Here is a 26,402-nt window from a genome sequence, read left to right as displayed (position 1 = left end):
ACATTGAATTATGAAATAACCTAAAAATTATGAATTTTTACGCGGTCTATCCGTCTATGATCTTTGATGTTATTTTTTTTATTTGTAGTAATTTACTCATTTCTTTTCTAGTTATTTGTGTAATTTATAGTCTTTATCAATCCAGTAATTTCTTTCTAACATTGTAATCCAAAATTCCTCTTAGATTCCAACTCTTGATTCCTCTTCGAGTTTATAAACTAACTAAACTAAAGTTTACAAATATTTGTCTTTTCCAGGTAAGTAATATAATATTATTACTTTTTATTATAGTTTATTAATTTACCAAATATCGTAGGTAATAGAAACTATTATTGATAGTTTGATAGTAAACATTCAAATTCGTTCGTTCGTTCGTGTCAGGTGATTATACTTGTATTATATGCCTAAATTAGAATAGTAATCCACTGTTATAGCAGCTTCGTCATTAAAATTAAAGAGGTCTTGTCGATTGCATGCTGGTGCAAGACGGCACTTTAGGAGGTGGTCATCTGACTGGATGTCTCCACAGTCACAATAAGGATCATCAATCTGCCTCCAAGTAGTGCGGTTTTCTTTAGTGCAAGCACACTCTGCTCTAAGGCGGTTCAGAGTTTTCCATTTACTGTACGGTAGCTCTGCTCCTGCTGGCAGTTGCTCCCTCAGCACTGAGTCAGTGGCATCTGCACCCTCATGCCAGAGTCGAATTCTTTCTTGTGGTGCTGAGGAGCCCAGCTCCTGTGTCTCTGTTAGAAAGCTGCGACGGGACTTCAAACGGTGAATTGCAGGGGTATGGCCAAACATTGGATGCCTTTCATCATTAGCTTGGCGAGTTCACTCGGCCCTACCTGCTATCTCTCTCCGGGTTGATGGAGGGGCTATCCCACTCAGTTGGTAGAGGTAGTGAGTTTTAGTTGGTTTTAGGCAGCCAGTCACAATCCGGCAGCTTTCGTTGAGAGCCACGTCTACCTTCTTAGCATGGGCTGAGCGACCCCACACAGGACAAGCATATTCACCAGTGGAGAAACACAGGGCTAAGGCTGTTGTTCGCAGGGTGTGAGCATCAGCACCCCAGGCAGACCCAACCAGCTTGCGTAAGAGTGCATTTCTGGAGTTGACCTTCTTTTTCGTTTTTTCACAGTGGGCTTTGAATGTCAGGCTTCTGTCCAATTGAACACCAAGATAAGTTGGGTTTGCCACATGTGTCAGCTGCTGGCCAGACCAAAAGATTTTAAGCTCCCTTTGGGCTTCTTTGTTTCTGAGGTGGAAAGCACTTACTACAGTCTTTGTTGTGTTCACCTTCAGGAGATTTGCTTTGTAGTATTTGACTAACTCTGGAATGAAACTATTCAGCTTGTCTTCGACTTCTTTAAAGGTGTTTCCTTTGGCTGCTACTGCCAGGTCATCAGCATAAATGAAATGTTTTGTGCTGTCTCCAATAGGTTGGTCATTCACAAAAACATTGAAAAGGGCAGGAGCCAGGACACTTCCTTGTGGTAGTCCATTCTTTTGTTTGTACCACTTGCTACAATTGTTCTTTATATGGACTTGGAAACGTCTATCAGTGAGCATCAAGCGGATAACCTTATCAAACTGTAATCGTATGTCACATTATATAGTTTGTGAAGGAGTTGTCTATGATTAATTGTGTCGTACGCTGCTGACAGATCAACCAGAACCATGCCACTAACCTTCTTCTCCTGGAAACCATCCTCAATGTATTTAGTCAGGTTTAGTACTTGGCCTGTACATGATTTTCCTGGGCGGAAACCAGCTTGTTGAGGGATTAATTTGCTCTCTATAAGAGAAGATATTCTATTGAGGATAACTCTCTCGAAAAGTTTATACAAATTGGACAGAAGTGAGATTGGTCGATAGGATTTTGGGCACTCAGGGTCCTTTCCAGGTTTGCAAACTGCAATGACTTTTGATTTCTTCCAAATTGCAGGTATGCGCTCTTGGACTATGACGTTATTGAATAAGTCTGTGATCCACATCTTTGCTGCAGGGCCAAGGTGGAGGAGTTGCTCATTAAACACCTCATCTATGCCATTCATTCCTTTCATTCCATTATGCCAAATATATTCCATTCATTATGCCAAACATTCAAATTATTTGTAGTGTTACAATATAGCTTGTTGAAAACCTAGATGTAGACTATAAATTAAATAGGTACATTTTATACTGTAATGTACAAAACTTGTTGATGTTTTTTATTTTTACATGAATTAACTTTTTTCTCATGATAATTTAACCTTTTATTCTATAAATATACGTATTAATTAACTTAATTGTCAAGAAATTCCCTCAAAAATGCCAATCTCTTAGAATACCCTCAAATGCTCAAAAAGTTGAGCAAGGTTGGGTTATTCAACTTTAACTTATAATAAGAATATTAATCCTCATATCACTTCAGCAATTTCAATCAATATTCTGAGTTGAAGAGTTGATTTTCTTTCTTTTATCTTGTTGAACAACGATTAACAAAGGTTGAATTGTCAATGTATTTTCCGTAAGTTTATTTTTTAAACTTCTGAGTTCATTGAGAAGATTTGAAAATAAAATTCAACAAATCTTAATAATTGTATATTGAAATGTCTATGTAGTAGATCCAACTTATTTGTTGTTTTTTTTTCTAATAAAGAGCATCCATTTTTTAATAACCTGATGACTCCATCTTTATTATTTCAGTCGAATAATTAATGACATGGAGGAGATAAAGCTAGTGAAGTCTCCATCGAAGCCAGTGTGGTTGTTCCGATCAAAAGATCAGACAGGAACAAGTCAAACGAGAAATCTGAGCTTCAGCTTCCGACTACACAATGAAGATAATGATTCAGATAGCTCAGAGGGCAATAAACTCACAATCGATATCAATGAGGATTCCATCAAATCAGGATTGTCAAGAGCTGAAGAGCCTCAAAGTGAAAGGTATGTACTTGAAAACTTAGGCTATCAAGTTTTATTATAATTCTAGATTTCTAGACTATGATTTTTGAAAACTTATACAATTCTACTAACTTATTAAACCTAATGATCCAAGTTGCCATGCTACTATTTTTCTCCAAAAGGTTTGATAGTTTTCACCTAAAAAGGAGTAATGGGTGTATAAATTCCCTTAGTAATACAAATAAGAGAAAGATTAATTAGAGCCTATCCTACATGTCAGTTGCTTTCATAAAGAAGTATATTCATCTAAATATACTACTATGGAATTTTTTAGATTCCAAGTATGACTCTAATTTGTTATAACTGTGAGCTATCACTCCCACAGAAACAACTGGTGAAGGAAAAATATTTTTACTTTCCTTCTTTCCTTGCCCTACTACCATAGGTACCGTAAGGGAAGTATTGCTTTCCATAAAAAATTAAGGTACCCGAATTTCAAGTTTTCTATACGTTTCAAGGTTCCCTGAGTCCAAAAACATGATTTTTGGGTGTTGGTCTGTGTGTGTGTGTATGTCTGTGAACACGATAACTCTATTTCTAATTAACCGATTGACTTGAAATTTTGAACTTAAGGTCCTTATACCATGAGGACCCGACAATAAGAAATTCAATTCAAGATGGCGGAAAAAATGGCGGATGGTTACTAAAAAACCATGTTTTCCACGGTTTTCTCAAAAACGGCTCTAACGATTTCCTTCAAATTTATACCATTGGTAGCTATTTATAAGCCCTATTAACTGACATGAGTCTCATTTCTGGGAAAATTGCAGGAGCTCTTGAAAAAAAGGCTGATTACTTAAATACCATGTTTTCATTTGAGCATTTTTATCATATGTTAGGACGATCCAGTCGGGGGTCCAGACTGGCTAAACGGATATGGCGAGCGAAGCGAGCCTGACAGCTAGTAATATATATTCCCAGGAATAGCTCTGATTGAAGTAGCAGTGCCCAATCAATTTTTCCGCGAAAAATGCATTTCAATCTTCAACTTGGTGCCAACCTAACAAGTCAACTCAACTTAGCCCTTTTGGTCATGGTGGTCGTTATAACGACCATCACTTGGTTCAATTTTTTTAAGTCACAAACAACTAATTTCACCCCGTTAAGCCATATTGGTCGTTTGAACGAACATATTCGTGATGAATATATCTCATGTGGTGAGCTCTTGCGGTAAAAATACGAAATTTTTGAAGACTTTTTGTATGGACTGTTAGGAGACTGTCATTGTTTCACAACACGCAACTTTCAATTTGGCATACCAGCTTCATTTCAAGTTTTATTTGGGCAAAAAAATTGATTTACATCAATAAAATGTTGGAATAAACGAATATTATCACAGAAAAAATAAATTAATTATGAGAACCGAGAATTGGCCCTTCAAAGTGTTGACCGTTTTAACGTCCAAGATTACATAGTGGGAAGTGTACTGTTGGTGCAAATCAAATTTCAAATATCCAAATCAGCTGAGAAATACAATAAAACAAGTAAATTTGTAGAGATTTTTCTTGTGGCTTTTGCTCTATGCTGTTGTGGATATTTTATATTTTATCCTTCTATCATGAGCGATAATAAACTAAGTGATAAAGACGTGGAAGACCTACTTTTTGATGGAAATTTATCGGATTTAGAATATTTGACTACAAACGCAGACTGGTATTCACCACCTCCTTTGGATGTGGTCAATATGGAAACGCCAATCCATTACTCTCATAGGTATTTCAATGAAGACCTTCTGAAACTTAAACTTACAAATTTTCTACTTCCATTGCTCCAAATGTTTGACATATTTATGTAATATATATTATCATATCTACAACATGTTATTTTATGTCAAATAAGACTTGTAAATACCTAAAATGATTTTTTCCACCAATAATAACATTTGTGCAATTTATGGAAAAGACTAATTATTTCTTACCTTTAAGTAATTTTGGCCGTTTTAACGACCATGTTATATTTCCATAACTATTAGTTAAAAAATGTTATGAGACTTTCAAAAATCATTAAAAAAATAATATAATTAGAGTACCAAATTTCAGATTTTTTCTACTAATACAAAAAAAGCATGACCGAAAGGGTGCCAACCTGACAAAATTATTAATTTAGTTACCACTTAACAACTGTTTCTAAGATGTACTCTCTCTAGATTATAGTTCTATATTAACATATGGTATGGACATTTTTCAATTATAATTAATAGAATAAGAAGAATATACATGCTAAAAGACGAACTTTAAACCCTTAAAAACCACCCTTAGAGTTAAAATAATGCCAAAAGATCTCTTAGTGTGCCTCTAAAGGGCCAACAGAACATACCTACCAAATTTGAACGTTTTTGGTCCGTAGATTTTTAGTTCTGCGAGTGAGTAAGTGAGTGAGTGAGTCAGTCAATCAGTGAGTGCCATTTCGCTTTTATATATATAGATACAGTAGTCTGATCGTAGTTTCAAATATGTTGCCGCCAATCGTCATTATGTTATTCCCCTAAATTATTCTCGTTTAAGAATGAGGCTTACAGTTCAATGAGCAAGGAAAGTTGTGTGAGTGTAGGTACCACACCAGATTTTTACTATTGTGACTGGGTGGAGAGTTCCTAGATGTCTGTAAGGTAATGTGATAGCAGACTCTAGTATAGGACCACAAAATCAAAATTATGCAATAAATTGATAAATATTTGATGTTGCAGTCTTATGGTTTTTATATCACTAACAAGTAGGTCAGATAATCGAGTCCAGCCATATACGGTTCATGCCCACACCTCTAAAAGAATCACATCTACTTGTCCACCAAAGATCCAAAAGTATTGGACAGCAAAATAAAATCAAAATGCAAAATGGGTTAAAAGCCCAGAAGAAAACTATAACCAAATTACATATGGCTTATGGCATGATATGCAATGAAAGATGAGGAGGAATGGGGACATAATTTGCTCTAAAAAACTAGTCACCTAATATGATACACAACAAAATAGACATAATGAAAACACAAATTTTGAAATTGTCAGCCACTTTTAGTGAAAGTGGTTGACAATTTCAAATTCATACCCTGTATAGTTATTTATCAGCTCTATCAACTGGCATAAGTCTATTTCCTGGTAAACTAATGGGGTCCACCCCATCCTTGAGAAATGGACTTTGTAAACTGACATGAGTCTTTTGTCCTTCTCGTGCATGAGGTAGGTAGGTAGAGCAGTTTATAAAAAGAACACATAGTCGAGATATTTCATCTGTGGAACAGCTGTTTTGACAACTTTAAAAAAAAATCATCGAATTTCACAATTTACACAAAGGAAAAAGTACTGTATATATACACTTACTAGCCGTCAGGCTCGCTTCGCTCGCCATATCCGTCTAGCCAGGGGGCTCCGCCCCCTGGACCCACGACTGAATCGTCCAAAAATGAGATCAGCTGGCTCGCTTCGCTCGCCTGCATTTTTCATTTGAGCATTTTTATCATATGTTAGGACGATCCAGTCGGGGGTCCAGACTGGCTAAACGGATATGGCGAGCGAAGCGAGCCTGACAGCTAGTAATATAATATTCCCAGGAATAGCTCTGATTGAAGTAGCAGTGCCCAATCAATTTTTCCGCGAAAAATGCATTTCAATCTTCAACTTGGTGCCAACCTAACAAAGTCAACTCAACTTAGCCCTTTTGGTCATGGTGGTCGTTATAACGACCATCACTTGGTTCAATTTTTTTAAGTCACAAACAACTAATTTCACCCCGTTAAGCCATATTGGTCGTTTGAACGAACATATTCGTGATGAATATATCTCATGTGGTGAGCTCTTGCGGTAAAAATACGAAATTTTTGAAGACTTTTTGTATGGACTGTTAGGAGACTGTCATTGTTTCACAACACGCAACTTTCAATTTGGCATACCAGCTTCATTTCAAGTTTTATTTGGGCAAAAAAATTGATTTACATCAATAAAATGTTGGAATAAACGAATATTATCACAGAAAAAATAAATTAATTATGAGAACCGAGAATTGGCCCTTCAAAGTGTTGACCGTTTTAACGTCCAAGATTACATAGTGGGAAGTGTACTGTTGGTGCAAATCAAATTTCAAATATCCAAATCAGCTGAGAAATACAATAAAACAAGTAAATTTGTAGAGATTTTTCTTGTGGCTTTTGCTCTATGATGTTGTGGATATTTTATATTTTATCCTTCTATCATGAGCGATAATAAACTAAGTGATAAAGACATGTAAGGCCTACTTTTTGATGGAAATTTATCGGATTTAGAATATTTGACTACAAACGCAGACTGGTATTCACCACCTCCTTTGGATGTGGTCAATATGGAAACGCCAATCCATTACTCTCATAGGTATTTCAATGAAGACCTTCTGAAACTTAAACTTACAAATTTTCTACTTCCATTGCTCCAAATGTTTGACATATTTATGTAATATATATTATCATATCTACAACATGTTATTTTATGTCAAATAAGACTTGTAAATACCTAAAATGATTTTTTCCACCAATAATAACATTTGTGCAATTTATGGAAAAGACTAATTATTTCTTACCTTTAAGTAATTTTGGCCGTTTTAACGACCATGTTATATTTCCATAACTATTAGTTAAAAAATGTTATGAGACTTTCAAAAATCATTAAAAAAATAATATAATTTCACAATTTACACAAAGGAAAAAGTACTGTATATATACACTTACTAGCCGTCAGGCTCGCTTCGCTCGCCATATCCGTCTAGCCGGGGGGCTCCGCCCCCTGGACCCCCGACTGAATCGTCTAAAAATGAGATCAGCTGGCTCGCTTCGCTCGCCTGCATTTTTCATTTGAGCATTTTTATCATATGTTAGGACAATCCAGTCGGGGGTCCAGACTAAACGTCTGGCTAAACGGATATGGCGAGCCTGACAGCTAGTAATATAATATTCCCAGGAATAGCTCTGATTGAAGTAGCAGTGCCCAATCAATTTTTCCGCGAAAAATGCATTTCAATCTTCAACTTGGTGCCAACCTAACAAAGTCAACTCAACTTAATGCCAACCTGACAAAATTATTAATTTAGTTACCACTTAACAACTGTTTCTAAGATGTACTCTCTCTAGATTATAGTTCTATATTAACATATGGTATGGACATTTTTCAATTATAATTAATAGAATAAGAAGAATATACATGCTAAAAGACGAACTTTAAACCCTTAAAAACCACCCTTAGAGTTAAAATAATGCCAAAAGATCTCTTAGTGTGCCTCTAAAGGGTCAACAGAACATACCTACCAAATTTGAACGTTTTTGGTCCGGTAGATTTTTAGTTCTGCGAGTGAGTGAGTGAGTCAGTCAATTAGTGAGTGCCATTTCGCTTTTATATATATAGATACAGTAGTCTGATCGTAGTTTCAAATATGTTGCCGCTAATCGTCATTATGTTATTCCCCTAAATTATTCTCGTTTAAGAATGAGGCTTACAGTTCAATGAGCAAGGAAAGTTGTGTGAGTGTAGGTACCACACCAGATTTTTACTATTGTGACTGGGTGGAGAGTTCCTAGATGTCAGTAAGGTAATGTGATAGCAGACTCTAATATAGGACCACAAAATCAAAATTATGCAATAAATTGATAAATATTTGATGTTGCAGTCTTATGGTTTTTATATCACTAACAAGTAGGTCAGATAATCGAGTCCAGCCATATACGGTTCATGCCCACACCTCTAAAAGAATCACATCTACTTGTCCACCAAAGATCCAAAAGTATTGGACAGCAAAATAAAATCAAAATGCAAAATGGGTTAAAAGCCCAGAAGAAAACTATAACCAAATTACACATGGCTTATGGCTTGATATGCAATGAAAGATGAGGAGGAATGGGGACATAATTTGCTCTAAAAAACTAGTCACCTAATATGATACACAACAAAATAGACATAATGAAAACACAAATTTTGAAATTGTCAACCACTTTTTAGTGAAAGTGGTTGACAATTTCAAATTTGTGTTTTCATTATGGAAAAGAACCACATCACTCACAACACAACTGTAAGGTTAAAATAGACATAATTCAAATAAGTAATACATGATGAAAATAGTTATTTGTGCAACTAGTGCGCAAAGTGACAGTTTGCTGCACCGAAAGAAACGTTTACGCCCGAGCCGTAGGCGAGGGCGGAATGGCTTCTTGAGTGCAGCAGAGGAACTTTGCTCACGTATTTCACATTAAACTTTTCCTACAGTTACCATTGAATATGAAAAATGAATAATTATAGGTAAAATGATGGCTGAAATCCATCAAATGTTTGTGTGTGTGATGCTGTTATTAATAACAATCTTAATACATTTAAAAATTAATAATCCAATTGAAGTTGAAAATTCTCAGCCAAAATTCTCATTTTTATTCATTCAAGAATCAGAAAAAATACAGATAGAACAAAAAATTCACATTCAACATACACGCCAGCAGCTTCTTGGCTGAACCGAGCTGCAAAATGGCTGAACACAACAAGATGGCTGAACCGACAAGCGCGCGACCTAGCGGGAAGAATCGTACCTAAGTTTGTTTCATCCAGCTAAAAATTACTGAAACACGATTCAGAAATTTAGACTTTTGCTCAAATTACCGAGAAAAATGCTCAATGTAAACTGAGAAATATTTATAAAAATAACATAGACAACAGTGAATATTTATTGTAGTATTGTTATGTTTATTATTATTTCTATTTATATGAATATCGAACGGTAATCATTTAACCTCAAAATTCGAATTTTATAATGTATATTTGCTACTTTTCTCATTTCTTGCAGTTGAAATAATAATTATTATTGATAATTATTATCAATAGAAAAGAACTATTATTTATTATTAAATGATGAGAATTCGTAAATGATGATTATTTCCACCAATAATAACATTTGTGCAATTTATGGAAAAGACTAATTATTTCTTACCTTTAAGTAATTTTGGCCGTTTTAACGACCATGTTATATTTCCATAACTATTAGTTAAAAAATGTTATGAGACTTTCAAAAATCATTAAAAAAATAATATAATTAGAGTACCAAATTTCAGATTTTTTCTACTAATACAAAAAAAGCATGACCGAAAGGGTGCCAACCTGACAAAATTATTAATTTAGTTACCACTTAACAACTGTTTCTAAGATGTACTCTCTCTAGATTATAGTTCTATATTAACATATGGTATGGACATTTTTCAATTATAATTAATAGAATAAGAAGAATATACATGCTAAAAGACGAACTTTAAACCCTTAAAAACCACCCTTAGAGTTAAAATAATGCCAAAAGATCTCTTAGTGTGCCTCTAAAGGGCCAACAGAACATACCTACCAAATTTGAACGTTTTTGGTCCGGTAGATTTTTAGTTCTGCGAGTGAGTAAGTGAGTGAGTGAGTCAGTCAATCAGTGAGTGCCATTTCGCTTTTATATATATATATATATATATATATATATATATATATATATATATATATATATATATATAATATATATATATATAGATACAGTAGTCTGATCGTAGTTTCAAATATGTTGCCGCCAATCGTCATTATGTTATTCCCCTAAATTATTCTCGTTTAAGAATGAGGCTTACAGTTCAATGAGCAAGGAAAGTTGTGTGAGTGTAGGTACCACACCAGATTTTTACTATTGTGACTGGGTGGAGAGTTCCTAGATGTCTGTAAGGTAATGTGATAGCAGACTCTAGTATAGGACCACAAAATCAAAATTATGCAATAAATTGATAAATATTTGATGTTGCAGTCTTATGGTTTTTATATCACTAACAAGTAGGTCAGATAATCGAGTCCAGCCATATACGGTTCATGCCCACACCTCTAAAAGAATCACATCTACTTGTCCACCAAAGATCCAAAAGTATTGGACAGCAAAATAAAATCAAAATGCAAAATGGGTTAAAAGCCCAGAAGAAAACTATAACCAAATTACATATGGCTTATGGCATGATATGCAATGAAAGATGAGGAGGAATGGGGACATAATTTGCTCTAAAAAACTAGTCACCTAATATGATACACAACAAAATAGACATAATGAAAACACAAATTTTGAAATTGTCAGCCACTTTTTAGTGAAAGTGGTTGACAATTTCAAATTTGTATTTTCATTATGGAAAAGTACCACATCACTCACAACACAACTGTAAGGTTAAAATAGACATAATTCAAATAAGTAATACATGATAAAAAAATATATTGCAAACACACAATTATTTACACTATAATACTGCAGATAAATTCTAGAAAAGCTAAGTTTTATCAACAATTTAAAGATTAGGAAAATAAGCTACTATTTCAACTTCCAACATTATTTCAGAAGAATACTTAAAACTCACAAATTTGAATGACTATTGACAAGATTGGTTAAGATATGCATCATAGAAGAAAATTTACTGAATAATACACAAAGACAGGAAAGAATTGAAATTGGAAAAGATTTAGGGCCAAGAAAATAGGCTATAGAAAAAAAGACACAATTATGGACTTTTACCATACGCAGGGTGGCAACTATGCTATTCTGAATCCCGGCATAACACAGGATTCCTAATTATAATATGTTACTGGGAAATACCTTTTTATCATGTGATTTACTCTCCTCATATCAGTAGGCCTATACAGCTTGAAACAACCTTTGAATACCAACAAATTATTGGTGACTTTGCGCCCGCTTTGTTTCATCAAACTCATGATTTTGTTCATGGGTTCATTTGTTTCAACAAAGCCATTTTGCTCACAAAAGTCAGTCAAGTTCACTTGAGAATGCATTGCATTGCATACACCTTCTCAATTCTTAGTTGAAAATCGAATTCATCAACTTGACTCAAAGCAGTATTTATTTTGCCTACATTTTTCCTAACCTCTACACTCATGTAAACTTTTAATTTGTTTACAGTTTTCCTAACCTTTGATGTAGCAATTTGATTCATAGAAACTTTCAATTTGTTTACAATTTTCCTAATCTTCAATATAGCATTAGTACTTTCTTGATAGTTGACTTTTAGTGAAGACATCTCCCTACCCACTTCTTTACTCAATTCTACTATCTCACTAGGGTTGACTTTTTCAAAAACAGTAACTATGCCTACCTTATCAGAAACTTGCATGAATTGATCTTGTGTGTCAACACTACTACTATCCTGCTTCAATTTACTGTTATTCCTGCTTCAATTTCACAATTATTTATCAATGTTTCATGTGTGTATCTTTCAATAGAAGGTTTATACTAACCTGTTCTAATCTGATGTTAGCAAATTCTTGCTTCATATCATCAAACCTAGCATTTTGATATTGTTTCAAATTATCAATCTTAGCATTTTGCTCATTAAACCCTAGCATCTTGTCTGTCAAATTTAGAAATTTTCTCATCAAACCTAACATTTTGTTTTTTAAACATTTGGTCTAACTTAGCACTTTGCTGATTCATTCTATCACGAAAGTCTTGTCTCATTTGATTTTGCTCTTGCCTCATTTGTTTTAAAAGCTCTATTAACTCATCATCAATTCTAATGTTTTCCATCTTGTTACTGCATAAAAAGTATCTACTCATTAGAATTTGATTGCTCTCGAATCGACCTCTTATTCAGCAGTATTTTACCATTCATAATACCTACATCAAGATATTATCTTATTCATAATCTCTATAACTAGGGATTTTATGTTTGGTAAAGTTCTCACCAGAATGTAGGCCTACCACTTGGGACATAATATTTTGTAATTTGGTCCCACCACAGGGTACCATTAATTTGCCATGCTACCATTTTTCACCAAAATGTTTGATAGTTTTCACCTATCACCTAAAGGAAAGCTATCGGTTCCTTTCAGCAATATCTTGGCAGAAATTATGAATGGGTTCACTGTTTCTGAATAAAAACTCCAGTTTAGAGCAAATCAAATTATAATTTCATGACTTTCAAAGATTCGAAAAATTCAGATTACATCAGAACAAACAATCAAACATAGATTAAACATAATTAAAGTTACAAATACGTTGGACACAATCATCTAATATAAATTCAAAAGCTTTCTCAGAATTAGAAACAATGATTCCAGTTTTAGACTGATAGATATAAAACTTACAAACTAAATTGTAATTATCTTTTATATACGGGTCTTAACGTAGGCTCATGGTTTTCAATATCGAATCAGAGATAAGATTTTTTTATTTAGAGAAAATTTGTAACATCACAAAGTTTTTATATCACAATTTGCATGTTCATATAAGGTATTCGCAATATGAATTTTAATGTTGCCAGTAATGAGATAGAAAGAAAAGTAAATAGAAGTAAGAAAATCTTCCTGGATAGGATCTTAAACTTCAGAAAGACGTGATTGTATTTTATTACCTTGAATACAGTACTGTAAACGATATATTTTACAGTATCTAGAGCATTATTATAATAGACTATTTTAAGTTTAAGCTGTACAACAATTTAATAACATTTCTAGTGTAAGCGAGGGCGTTGCTTAAATATTTCACTGAATATAGACAATGAAAGAAGAATGAAGGTAAATAATTAGACAAATAATGTCTCCTTGCCTTTCCTTTACGATATTTGCTAGATTTGAACACCCGAAACTTTGAAGCCGCATCCACATGTTGGTCCAATAAAGACCAATGACGACCAGCTCCAGTGGTGATTTTGAATGGGTGATTTGCCAGCGCTGGCCTGGATGTGGACTAAACGTTACTAGGCTGGGTCAGCGACTGGATCAACAGTGGACTAGACTCCGTTTTCAAAATGTATTGTGCTGTTATCAATAATTCTTTTCAATTTGATTCCAGTGTTGCTTCAACTCCAGACTCGAAAGGATTATTCTCTCCAAATTCAAAAATTCCTAACGTTTTGGATCAAGTCGAAGGTGAGATTGAGAGGCAACTTGATCTAAAAGCTGAAAAATCCAAGCTAACAGTAATAAATATCAAGAAAATAATAAGGGTAAGTTTATAAGAATTTGCAAATTTATTGATTATTCAAGTTCTTTTTCCCTTTCAAACAATACTAAACATTGAAATCACTTCACTTATATGGGCTACTTTATTCAAATTAATAAAAACTTGTAGAACCCTTTTATTAAAAACGTTAAAATATTTCAACGTTTTTAATAAAAGGGTACTACAAGTTTTTATATTGTTTTCATTTTATTAATACTAAACATTGTTTACTCTTCCACTTTAATAATTTTATTTTTATTTCTGAACATTACTCCAGTAATATTTCTAGTAGTACTGGTAGGCTGAATAGTAAAACATATTTCTTTTGAGATTTTTTAGCCTTTTCTGACTGAATCGGGACAATTTCATTAGTTCTTCTTTGATATGCAGCTTTTCCGAATTGAGTTACTTAGGTGACTAGTTGACTAGTCGTTCAAACCATTCTCATTTCTTATTGTAAATCTATATTTTTTGAACAGGATGTGATCATGAATAAGGACGTAATCTCAATGGTTAGACAATCGATGGATGACAAAAAGATTGAAGTTCCATATGAACCAAAATTGACAAGAGCTAAAGCAAGGTATGTACTGTATTTAAATAAATAGTTACCTAAAACATTGTTTGTCACACATTTGGGCTATCAGTATTAGTTTAAGGCTGCACATCCTTGAACATAGCTCACTTAACATTAGTAATACATTTTTGTATCAGTAAAGATAATATTGTGGTAGATGTCCAAATTGATTAAAATGATCTTGCTCGATAGGTTTCTATCACGGTGTAATAACCGCAACTAGTTTCTCGTTCGATCACGAATGATTTTTTTGGCTGTGACCATTCCAAGAATTTCCATTCAAAATCAATATTGGAGAATTCATTCCAGATATAGTTTCCATCTTTAGGATGCAATATTTTTTTGCGTGGACAACTTTTTTCTTTATAGGTCTTAAGCAAATCAGATGAAAAATGGACAGGGATTCTGCAAAATATTCGAGACTACATAACATAACATTTAAAAATACATTTATTTATTACATTCCACAATCACAAAATCAAATTAATGATTTGGAGAAAATTAACAGGATAAACCCAACAAAACTGTTTCTCTCCATAATTTTGATAAAAATAAAACAAAATTATGAGAACACTTTTATTAACAGTTTAGTCTCCAATGCCGTTTATTGGTGTGAAATTTCCTAAAATGATGCTTTCCAATTCAGATAGTTTTTCTCTTTGTGTTCTTGTAAACAATAAAGATAAGTTTTCTTGGCAATAGTTAATTGCTATAGTGAGGTCCACGTTATAATGGCAGTGTTTGATTAGCAATGATATTGCTATCCTTGTCTATCATTCAACAAGGTCTATAAATACAGGTCATGACACAATCCCGTAATGCATTGCAAAATCGCCATTTTATGGGGTCCTAGTTCACCAATTTTCAAATTTATCAGGTGTTACCAATATTATGGATTGAACAACATGATGTGTGTTATTTTGTAATATCGTTCAAGAGATATTGCTTGGCTTTGAATTGTAAAATAAATTGTTCCGACAGAATATAATAATATTTAGATTCCAACTAGGAACTGAATTGTTGATTTTTAGATTTAATTGATCGGGAACTTGAAACTCTTTTTGAAATTGGTCTCGCATATTTCTGTCTTGTCCCAATGCCTTTTGAATCATAATCCTTGAGTTACAAGAATAATAACAATTTTTAATAATAAATAAATGGATAATTGAAGCATTTATTATTGAAATTTCATTATTAAAATTTGAAAACCTGAATTCACATATTATCTGAACTAGAATATTGTTTTTAAAATACACAATTTTGTTACGAGCAAATTGAATTAGATTGGATTTTCAAATGTACCTCCATGAAGACCCCATAAAATAGCCGCTCCATAAGGAACATGAGTGTCATGACCTGTATTTATAGACCTTGTCATTCAACAAAGCTAATAGCGCTATTTCTTTCTCGCTTTGCTCTGTTGCCAGATCGTCTTTTAACAATTTAGAATTAATATTTAACAAAATATTTCATTTTAATTATGGAAATTATTGAAAAATATAATTTCTTGCTTAATAGAATTTATTTGATTATTTAAAACGAGAATGAACTGTTAATCAATAAACCTGTATCAGATAACATCTATAGAAGGCATTGACAAGACAGATCGGCTACTTTATTCTCCTATCTTTCTCCACTGCCATTATAACGTGGACCTCACTATAGTATTTTATCATGTCATGTGGACCTGAAGTAAACTTACATTGTACAGTGGAGTGATCCGTGGTCTAGTGGATAGAGTGCCTGCGTAGCAGCATAGAGATCCCGGGTTCAAACCCTCAATATCAAACGTTTTTTAACCAGATCACTCCCGTGTTATCGGATGGGCAAGTTAAACTGTCGGTCCCGGCTGAAGTATGACAGTCGTAAGGCCCATTGACGGCTTAAATTATAATATATTCAGGCGGTGGGACCTTCCCGCAAGGGACTCCCCACCAACAAAAGTCATACGAATTTACTTTTTATTGTACACCAAGCACATCGGCAGTCTTTTATTCAGATACCGGATTCACTGTTAAAAAAATTATATATTATTATATAATCAAAACAAATTTATCAGTTTAAATTACAATCTCAATAAGGAAAGATTTTTTTTTCTTTACGATTCCTCATTTTATCAAATCACAACAAAGCTACAATTAAGCTATATTAAATTTCATTTGAGTAGATATTATATTTTCCATTTCACTCTTAAAAAATCATATGGAGTTGTTTGATAAATCGTTGGTCATATGTTAATACAAGATTCAATGAAACTATTTATTTTTAATTGTTACACAGAGAACTTATGGAGAAGCAAGCCTTGTCAGTTGTTTGGCCTTTGCACGAAGTTCCATCAAAACAAACACCTTGCAAGTCAAAAATCCTCATGGAAAAAGAATACCCCGAGGATTCTTCAGATGAGGAATATCGTCCAAGTGAAGATGAACCGGTATATTATTACAGTATTTTTTTTCATAAAATTATATGTAATCTAATCTAATTTATATTGCCTTGGGTTAGTGACTTGATTGAACTATAAGTTTTTCCCGTTAACAGGAGACCTTTCAAGTTAGATTATTTTTCAATCGACTCAAAAGTGCTCCAACCAGTCGGTTGGAAACATTTATTCATAGTTTTAATAATGTTAAATAATGACTGCAATTCAGTAGACTACGAATCAATAATCCATCGCTGCCGTTTATGATTAATAGTAATGTTAATAGTAAGTTAATAGTAATGTTTCACAGTAAAAATATTTCTCTTATTTTGGTCATACCGAAACCGTACGACACTATAGTGAGGTCCACGTTATAATGGCAGTGGAGAAAGATAGGAGAAAAGCGTTGTCGTTTGTCTGCCTTGATTAATTACATTTCTACATCTTCAAAAACGGACTTGGAAACATTGCGGAGCTAAGAAAGGATTGTGCTATTTGTTTTGTCGAATGATAGACCTTATAGCAACACCAATGTTAATCAAATACTGTCATTATAACGTGGACCTCACTATAGTCGAGAGTTAATCGGAATCTTATTACTCTGATATACTGTTTTATTTTAATAGCCAATATAAAATACATTTGTTTTAATATGAGAACGTTACCTCTTAAGCCATGTCCACACTGAACAAATTTTTTACAAAAATGTTTTTTGAAAAAGTTTGGGCAAATTTTATTATGTTTGCCCGTGGCCAGTGTGGACGCGTCACCAAACAAAATATTTGTAATTGGGAAGAACAGTTTTTATGTTTTACCGCTGTAAACACTGAAAATGTTTGGAAAAACAGTATTTTTTTATTTGACAAACAATGATTGTCCAAACTTTTTGAAATGTTTGTCCCTGAGCTCCTCAACAAACATGTTTGCCGAACCTGTATGTCGAACATTGTTCAGTGTGGACACGGCTTCAGTCATGATTGAAGTACAACATACCACGTATTCCAGTACGCAATAAATATAATGCTATATTTTGAAGTTATGTGTTGAATAATACAGAATCTAGCTGGTGTAGGTATCTATTCAACACAAAATCTTTTCTTGTTTTTTTTTAGAGTGACGATGATGATATTAACAAATCAACTACAACTTCAGTTCTTGAGGATTTGAACCATCCTGACAAAGATGACGAAATATTTGACAATGAAGAGTTAGGTTTGGAGGATACGATCTGTGAAGATGAAAGCCAACCCAAAAGAAAGAGAATCACTTTCGATCTTCCTCCTGAAACGCCTACTGATGAGGAACCACACTCGCCATCTTTTATTGATGATTTAGTGGTTAGTCAATTAGTTGTAAAGATTAATGTAATGTAGATTCTTAACGCTGTTCTGCACCCCTATTTATTTATTACCGTACTTAAATTGGATAATCTTTTTCAATATAATTGTTAAGATCATTGTTAAGATTATAATTGTATAAGTGAGAAAAAGTGGCAACTGAAATTTTTAAGTTGTCTAATAAGCGAGTTGTGGGGATTGATGAAGTCTAACTTTCCATATTCCGTTTTCTTTCCAGATCATAAACGGTTTCGACTATATTATTATAACTTTTCTTAAAACTTCAAAAAATGTATGTCCAAACTAAAACATATTATTCCCCATATCGTTCATAATTAAAAAAGTAGCATTTTTTGTAAATTCGATAACTTGTTTATTTTGGCATTAATCGCGAAAAAACGCATATTAGAACAAAGCCAATGATATACTAAATATACTGAAAAAAACTACAATGGAAAATTTGAAACTGTTTATGATCCTGAAAGGAAACGGAGTTTAGCACTTCAACAACCCATAACTCGCTTATTAGACCAATTAAAAATGTCAGTTGCCACTTTTTCTCACTCTTATAATGATCTTAACAATTATATTGGAAAAGATTATCCAATTTAAAAATAAATAAATAGGTGTACCGAACAGACTTAAAGAAATTTATCCTGACTTTGTATGTAAATAACTTGACATACTTCAACGAAAATTTAAAGTGATGAGCCAAAAAATTCTGAGTTCTGACGGACAGGCCTTCAGAATATGCTTGGATGAATGTCCTACAAAAAGTATTCTGTGGCTTTGTTTTATAACCTATTGTCGACGTTTGCAGAACATAGACATTCAGCACGCGTAAAACGCGTTGAAACGAACGCACACAGCAACAGATAGGCGGAGGAAAACTCCCTCCACAGAGGTTTCATTGCTGCAACGCACACAGATATTGGTCTTTCTGCATATGTCTGCTCACGTCTGCAAACAGACGTATGATTTTCTTCTCTATCTTTTTTTATTGCGGATGATGCTAACATGAGCTTTTTGCTTGTGTGTGGGTAATCGAAAATGCGTTGGTGATTTGATGAGATGATCAAATGTCTATGCCACCGGCGGTATTTTGAACCCACAAACCAGGCGGTGCTAGCAGACCAAAGTTGTAACACTCCTTACCACTAGACCAACCCAATCTGTCTGCTGCTGTGTGCGTTCGCTAAGTACAAGCCTATTAGCCTAGAGTCTCAAAAGTATAAAAATAATATTAAAACACCACTAAAATTAACTGAATAATTGAAGATAGGCTATCAAAAGATATTTCTCAATAAATCTTAATCATTACCGATTCCTTTTGTTTAAATTTATGTTTAAAGGAAATACTCAAATATGTTTAATTTTAAACTATGTAGTTTGATTCTTTTCTATTTTCTCAAAAACAACTTGTTAACGACAGACCTCAAGAGGATATGAAATTAACAATACTAATTTCATATTCAAGATTGCAAAATGAGCAGTATTGTAAACATGAGTTTTATGGATTACTTCAATAAATTTCACTCTACTTTTATGGTAAGCTCACAAACTATTTCTTGATTATATATTTTCATGTTTTCAGAGAGAAAGCATTGGACAAAGAACTAGATCAAAACTCTGCTTGAGTGAAACTCCATTGGAAGAAATTGAGCAAGCTTTCATTCCACCAGATATTACCTGTGATATGTACGACTTCAATTGTGATAATGATGATTGGACTAATTTTTTGAAAGAATTTACGCAACCTCTAGGTGAGTTTAGTTTAATTTGGACTAAATCCACTTCATAGCTAGTATACTACTATCTGACTTCTAGGCAGTTTTTGAAATCTCTTGAAACCTATCAAATAATACTACTATCATTGGCTTACAACTATCAAAATTCGGAAAGGGAACAGTTTTTGGCTAGGCCTGTTGGTCCTTTTCCAATCATGTATTTGATTTGTGCATTGGTTAATGCAAATGAATAAATAAATAATTTCGTATGTTTATAACCATAATAATTTTGCTCTAGCTGCAAACTCTTTTAAAGATATTGGTTTGAATCTCAGTAAAAACTATTATAAAAAGTTGAAGTTATTATTAAAGTTTGTTATGGTAATTAGACTAAAATATGTTTACTTTCATAAAAGTTATTATTAAAGTATGTTATGATATTTTATGGGTGGCTCGTTGGAGTAAGTGATAACGCGCCGATCTAATAATCAAGAGAACCCGAGTTTGAATCTCGACCGGGGCAAAACGTTTTTGACCACAGCACTATCACAGCCGCACCGTCTTTTGGAGGAGACGACCACCTCGGTCCCGACCACCTAAAAAGAAGTAATTTCTAATCATCAATCCTCTCACTCATTACCCGCGCAAAAGCCTAAGAGCTTATGTGGGCATCACCCTCAGTATTATTATTATTATTATTTAAACTACAAAGCGGAAAGAGAAGTATATAGTTTTTATCAGCAATTACTAACTTTTCAAGTTCTATATTATCCACTCTAGATGTACAATAGTATGATTCATTCAATTCTCAAGTCATGATTTCCATTTTTTGTAGATACTTTGCCAGATATGAATGAAACCGTGGATGATGTTGAAGCGGATCCTGAGTACAACGTTCTTGCTGATGAAGATACATTAACGGGTAAAGTCAACGCAAATTCATAACTTGAAGCAGTCTTATAGTTCTAGTAAAAGTTTACTCTCTTTGAGTTTCTAAATTTAGTCACCATCCATGCTTCCTTAGATGAAGCACACACAATTAGATTTTCACGGGATAGGGCACGCCGTGTCGGTTTGTTAGTTATGTTACTTCAAGCTATGAGGCGGTAGTCTCGTCATTTGAACACATACATTTTCGAACCCCTAATCAAAGTAATTCCACAGAGTTTTAAAAGGAAGCGCTGCTAACGGATCAAAACTCCGTCCCAAAGGTGCAATTGCGACGAATCTACGATTCTAGCCACATGTCTAGTGAGGCGGCTCGAGCCGCGTCGATACAGCCGCAACGGCTCAAAGCATGGACTGTTTTCAAGACAGTTTAAAATATTTTCAGAGGCCAACAATATCTCTTCTATTAAGATCTATATCTCTAATTCATCTGCTGCCATAATGCTTATACAAAATGAAAATCGAATGAATCTTCAAATCTAATCAATCGTTGAATCTAATGAGTTCATAGGTTATGTGTTCCAGCCGCTAGCAGACTATCCAGCGGCTCGAGCCGCGCGGTTAGTCTTCGCTAAGGAATTTCTTCCAACATTGTGACAAACTCACTACTCTTGTATGTTTATTCTATTTTGCTGCTCATAAAACATTAGTTGTAGTACAGAGATGCACGCTCACAGTATTGTTTTAAAATTACTACAAATTCAGTGACTATAAGAATCAAATTATTCAATATAACATTATAATCTCCACTATTTAATCCTGGAAAACCTAGTTCCGTATAACAATTTAATTAAATTGGTCTGATGTCAACATTACTATTAATGCGACTGTTCATGCTTTCTTCACTTGTATTACTTTATGACATAGAATTTTTTGATTACTAGCATATATGATCGTTGAGTTTACTCTTTGAATTTCTTGGAAATTCTCGGATCTTATTATTTCTATATCAAAATTTATATCGCATTACTTATAAATAATATAGTTTGCTTTTGTTAACGGTTGATTCCATTTTGTGAAATTAATAACTTATAAATCCACTCATGATTTCAGAGGATATGGAAGAACTACGTCATGATAGAGGAGTCAAGGTTTCTCGAAGAGAAGTGAAAGAGTTGATTAAAGAGTTATTCGAATACACTGAAATGATGTCCAGTGAAGATAAAGATAAAAAGAAAACTCAGAAGTCACCAGTACAACTGGTATGAATTTTATTATATTTTTATTACTAATTAAAGTTTATTGTATTAGATTAAACAATTTATTTGAAAATCTATAATATAAGTTAAGGATCATTTTTAGGAACGATTATTTTAGTTAGCAGTCTTATTTCTGCCTTTTATCCAATAGTTTTTCTTGAGAAGAGACTTTGTTTTAATTGAAGTATTAATATTATGCGCACTAGATTTCACCAACCGTATTAACTTCACTCAAAAAGCATTTTATACTATGTCCTTAGGAAACCCTACTTTCAAAAGCCCTGAAACTTTGGCGGCTCATCCTCTAGATTAAAGGAATTCTACATCATGGAACTGATTCACTTGTTGGAATTTTTTCACTAATTACAAATAATAGTCTGTGTGAAATAAGTTGAAACATGGCTCTCCATCTGAAGAAATTACAGGGTTGCCAAATTGCAAAATTTGGCAAAATAGCAACTTTCTCGAATTTCAATTTTAACTTCAGAACTGGATGTAAAATAATATCCCCCGATACCCCAGTAGTGCTAAAACTAATAATTCAGGATTGAATAATTAAAAGGAAATTTAACTTTTTTTTTATGAAATTGGAAACAACGCGAAATTTCTCTTCTTTTGAATATCACTTCTCTAAGAATCATGGGGCGTCGTAATGCATGAGAATTTTTTATAAAAATAACGGGGAGAATGTCTCCTTCCTATTGGTCTCTGGTTCATTATTATCCAACCTACTGTTATTTTTATTTTCGTCAATGTCGAGACATTTCGTGCAGAAAACATGAAATTTTCAACATGCTAGAAACTGTTTTGTTCCAAAAGATTAATGGGTGGTGAATTAGTTAGAATTTCATGGGAATATAAAACCTTGTTCTTGAGGCATGTAGAAACTTTTCTATCACCTGATTCAAGATCACTGATTACAAAAATTAAGCATTCTACATCAGACAGATAAACTTATAAACTAATAGTCTTTCCTGAATGTCCTCATGAGCTTCTCTCTTATTTAATATACTAAGATAATGATATTAGATTATGACATGAATACCTTGCACTGGGTTGGATTCGAACCCACACAGCAACAGATAGGCGGAGGAAAACTCCCTCCACAGAGGTTTCATTGCTGCAACGCACACAGATATTGGTCTTTCTGCATATGTCTGCTCACGTCTGCAAACAGACGTATGATTTTCTTCTCTATCTTTTTTTATTGCGGATGATGCTAACATGAGCTTTTTGCTTGTGTGTGGGTAATCGAAAATGCGTTGGTGATTTGATGAGATGATCAAATGTCTATGCCACCGGCGGTATTTTGAACCCACAAACCAGGCGGTGCTAGCAGACCAAAGTTGTAACACTCCTTACCACTAGACCAACCCAATCTGTCTGCTGCTGTGTGCGTTCGCTAAGTACAAGCCTATTAGCCTAGAGTCTCAAAAGTATAAAAATAATATTAAAACACCACTAAAATTAACTGAATAATTGAAGATAGGCTATCAAAAGATATTTCTCAATAAATCTTAATCATTACCGATTCCTTTTGTTTAAATTTATGTTTAAAGGAAATACTCAAATATGTTTAATTTTAAACTATGTAGTTTGATTCTTTTCTATTTTCTCAAAAACAACTTGTTAACGACAGACCTCAAGAGGATATGAAATTAACAATACTAATTTCATATTCAAGATTGCAAAATGAGCAGTATTGTAAACATGAGTTTTATGGATTACTTCAATAAATTTCACTCTACTTTTATGGTAAGCTCACAAACTATTTCTTGATTATATATTTTCATGTTTTCAGAGAGAAAGCATTGGACAAAGAACTAGATCAAAACTCTGCTTGAGTGAAACTCCATTGGAAGAAATTGAGCAAGCTTTCATTCCACCAGATATTACCTGTGATATGTACGACTTCAATTGTGATAATGATGATTGGACTAATTTTTTGAAAGAATTTACGCAACCTCTAGGTGAGTTTAGTTTAATTTGGACTAAATCCACTTCATAGCTAGTATACTACTATCTGACTTCTAGGCAGTTTTTGAAATCTCTTGAAACCTATCAAATAATACTACTATCATTGGCTTACAACTATCAAAATTCGGAAAGGGAACAGTTTTTGACTAGGCCTGTTGGTCCTTTTCCAATCATGTATTTGATTTGTGCATTGGTTAATGCAAATGAATAAATAAATAATTTCGTATGTTTATAACCATAATAATTTTGCTCTAGCTGCAAACTCTTTTAAAGATATTGGTTTGAATCTCAGTAAAAACTATTATAAAAAGTTGAAGTTATTATTAAAGTTTGTTATGGTAATTAGACTAAAATATGTTTACTTTCATAAAAGTTATTATTAAAGTATGTTATGATATTTTATGGGTGGCTCGTTGGAGTAAGTGATAACGCGCCGATCTAATAATCAAGAGAACCCGAGTTTGAATCTCGACCGGGCAAAACGTTTTTGACCACAGCACTATCACAGCCGCACCGTCTTTTGGAGGAGACGACCACCTCGGTCCCGACCACCTAAAAAGAAGTAATTTCTAATCATCAATCCTCTCACTCATTACCCGCGCAAAAGCCTAAGAGCTTATGTGGGCATCACCCTCAGTATTATTATTATTATTATTTAAACTACAAAGCGGAAAGAGAAGTATATAGTTTTTATCAGCAATTACTAACTTTTCAAGTTCTATATTATCCACTCTAGATGTACAATAGTATGATTCATTCAATTCTCAAGTCATGATTTCCATTTTTTGTAGATACTTTGCCAGATATGAATGAAACCGTGGATGATGTTGAAGCGGATCCTGAGTACAACGTTCTTGCTGATGAAGATACATTAACGGGTAAAGTCAACGCAAATTCATAACTTGAAGCAGTCTTATAGTTCTAGTAAAAGTTTACTCTCTTTGAGTTTCTAAATTTAGTCACCATCCATGCTTCCTTAGATGAAGCACACACAATTAGATTTTCACGGGATAGGGCACGCCGTGTCGGTTTGTTAGTTATGTTACTTCAAGCTATGAGGCGGTAGTCTCGTCATTTGAACACATACATTTTCGAACCCCTAATCAAAGTAATTCCACAGAGTTTTAAAAGGAAGCGCTGCTAACGGATCAAAACTCCGTCCCAAAGGTGCAATTGCGACGAATCTACGATTCTAGCCACATGTCTAGTGAGGCGGCTCGAGCCGCGTCGATACAGCCGCAACGGCTCAAAGCATGGACTGTTTTCAAGACAGTTTAAAATATTTTCAGAGGCCAACAATATCTCTTCTATTAAGATCTATATCTCTAATTCATCTTCTGCCATAATGCTTATACAACATGAAAATCGAATGAATCTTCAAATCTAATCAATCGTTGAATCTAAAGAGTTCATAGGTTATGTGTTCCAGCCGCTAGCAGACTATCCAGCGGCTCGAGCCGCGCGGTTAGTCTTCGCTAAGGAATTTCTTCCAACATTGTGACAAACTCACTACTCATGTATGCTTATTCTATTTTGCTGCTCATAAAACATTAGTTGTAGTACAGAGATGCATGCTCACAGTATTGTTTAAAAATTACTACAAATTCAGTGACTATAAGAATAAAATTATTCAATATTAACATTATAATCTCCACTATTTAATCCTGGAAAACCTAGTTCCGTATAACAATTTAATTAAATTGGTCTGATGTCAAAATTACTATTAATGCGACTGTTCATGCTTTCTTCACTTGTATTACTTTATGACATAGAATTTTTTGATTACTAGCATATATGATCGTTGAGTTTACTCTTTGAATTTCTTGGAAATTCTCGGATCTTATTATTTCTATATCAAAATTTATATCGCATTACTTATAAATAATATAGTTTGCTTTTGTTAACGGTTGATTCCATTTTGTGAAATTAATAACTTATAAAACCACTCATGATTTCAGAGGATATGGAAGAACTACGTCATGATAGAGGAGTCAAGGTTTCTCGAAGAGAAGTGAAAGAGTTGATTAAAGAGTTATTCGAATACACTGAAATGATGTCCAGTGAAGATAAAGATAAAAAGAAAACTCAGAAGTCACCAGTACAACTGGTATGAATTTTATTATATTTTTATTACTAATTAAAGTTTATTGTATTAGATTAAACAATTTATTTGAAAATCTATAATATAAGTTAAGGATCATTTTTAGGAACGATTATTTTAGTTAGCAGTCTTATTTCTGCCTTTTATCCAATAGTCTTTCTTGAGAAGAGACTTTGTTTTAATTGAAGTATTAATATTATGCGCACTAGATTTCACCAA

At 33.6% G+C, this 26,402-nt stretch overlaps 1 protein-coding gene across 1 annotated transcript; it reads left to right on the top strand.

Annotated features, from left to right (window-relative positions):
* LOC111052143 (GON-4-like protein) lies at positions 1-26,195 on the top strand. The gene is made up of 12 exons (XM_039422877.1): positions 1-257; positions 2,689-2,928; positions 13,749-13,902; positions 14,378-14,481; positions 16,756-16,906; positions 18,007-18,231; positions 19,826-19,994; positions 20,794-20,880; positions 21,960-22,108; positions 23,907-24,075; positions 24,874-24,960; positions 26,041-26,195. The coding sequence occupies exons 2-12, from the start codon at positions 2,705-2,707 to the stop codon at positions 26,193-26,195; spliced, it is 1,674 nt and encodes a 557-aa protein (XP_039278811.1). The 5' UTR covers positions 1-257; positions 2,689-2,704.
* Positions 26,196-26,402: the final 207 nt, after the last annotated feature.

This window comes from Nilaparvata lugens, chromosome 3 (assembly GCF_014356525.2).
Source record: "Nilaparvata lugens isolate BPH chromosome 3, ASM1435652v1, whole genome shotgun sequence".
In the NCBI taxonomy this organism is placed as follows: domain Eukaryota; kingdom Metazoa; phylum Arthropoda; class Insecta; order Hemiptera; family Delphacidae; genus Nilaparvata; species Nilaparvata lugens.
The sequence above is the reverse complement of the archived record's forward strand: the minus strand, read 5'-3'. Positions and strand labels throughout refer to the sequence as shown.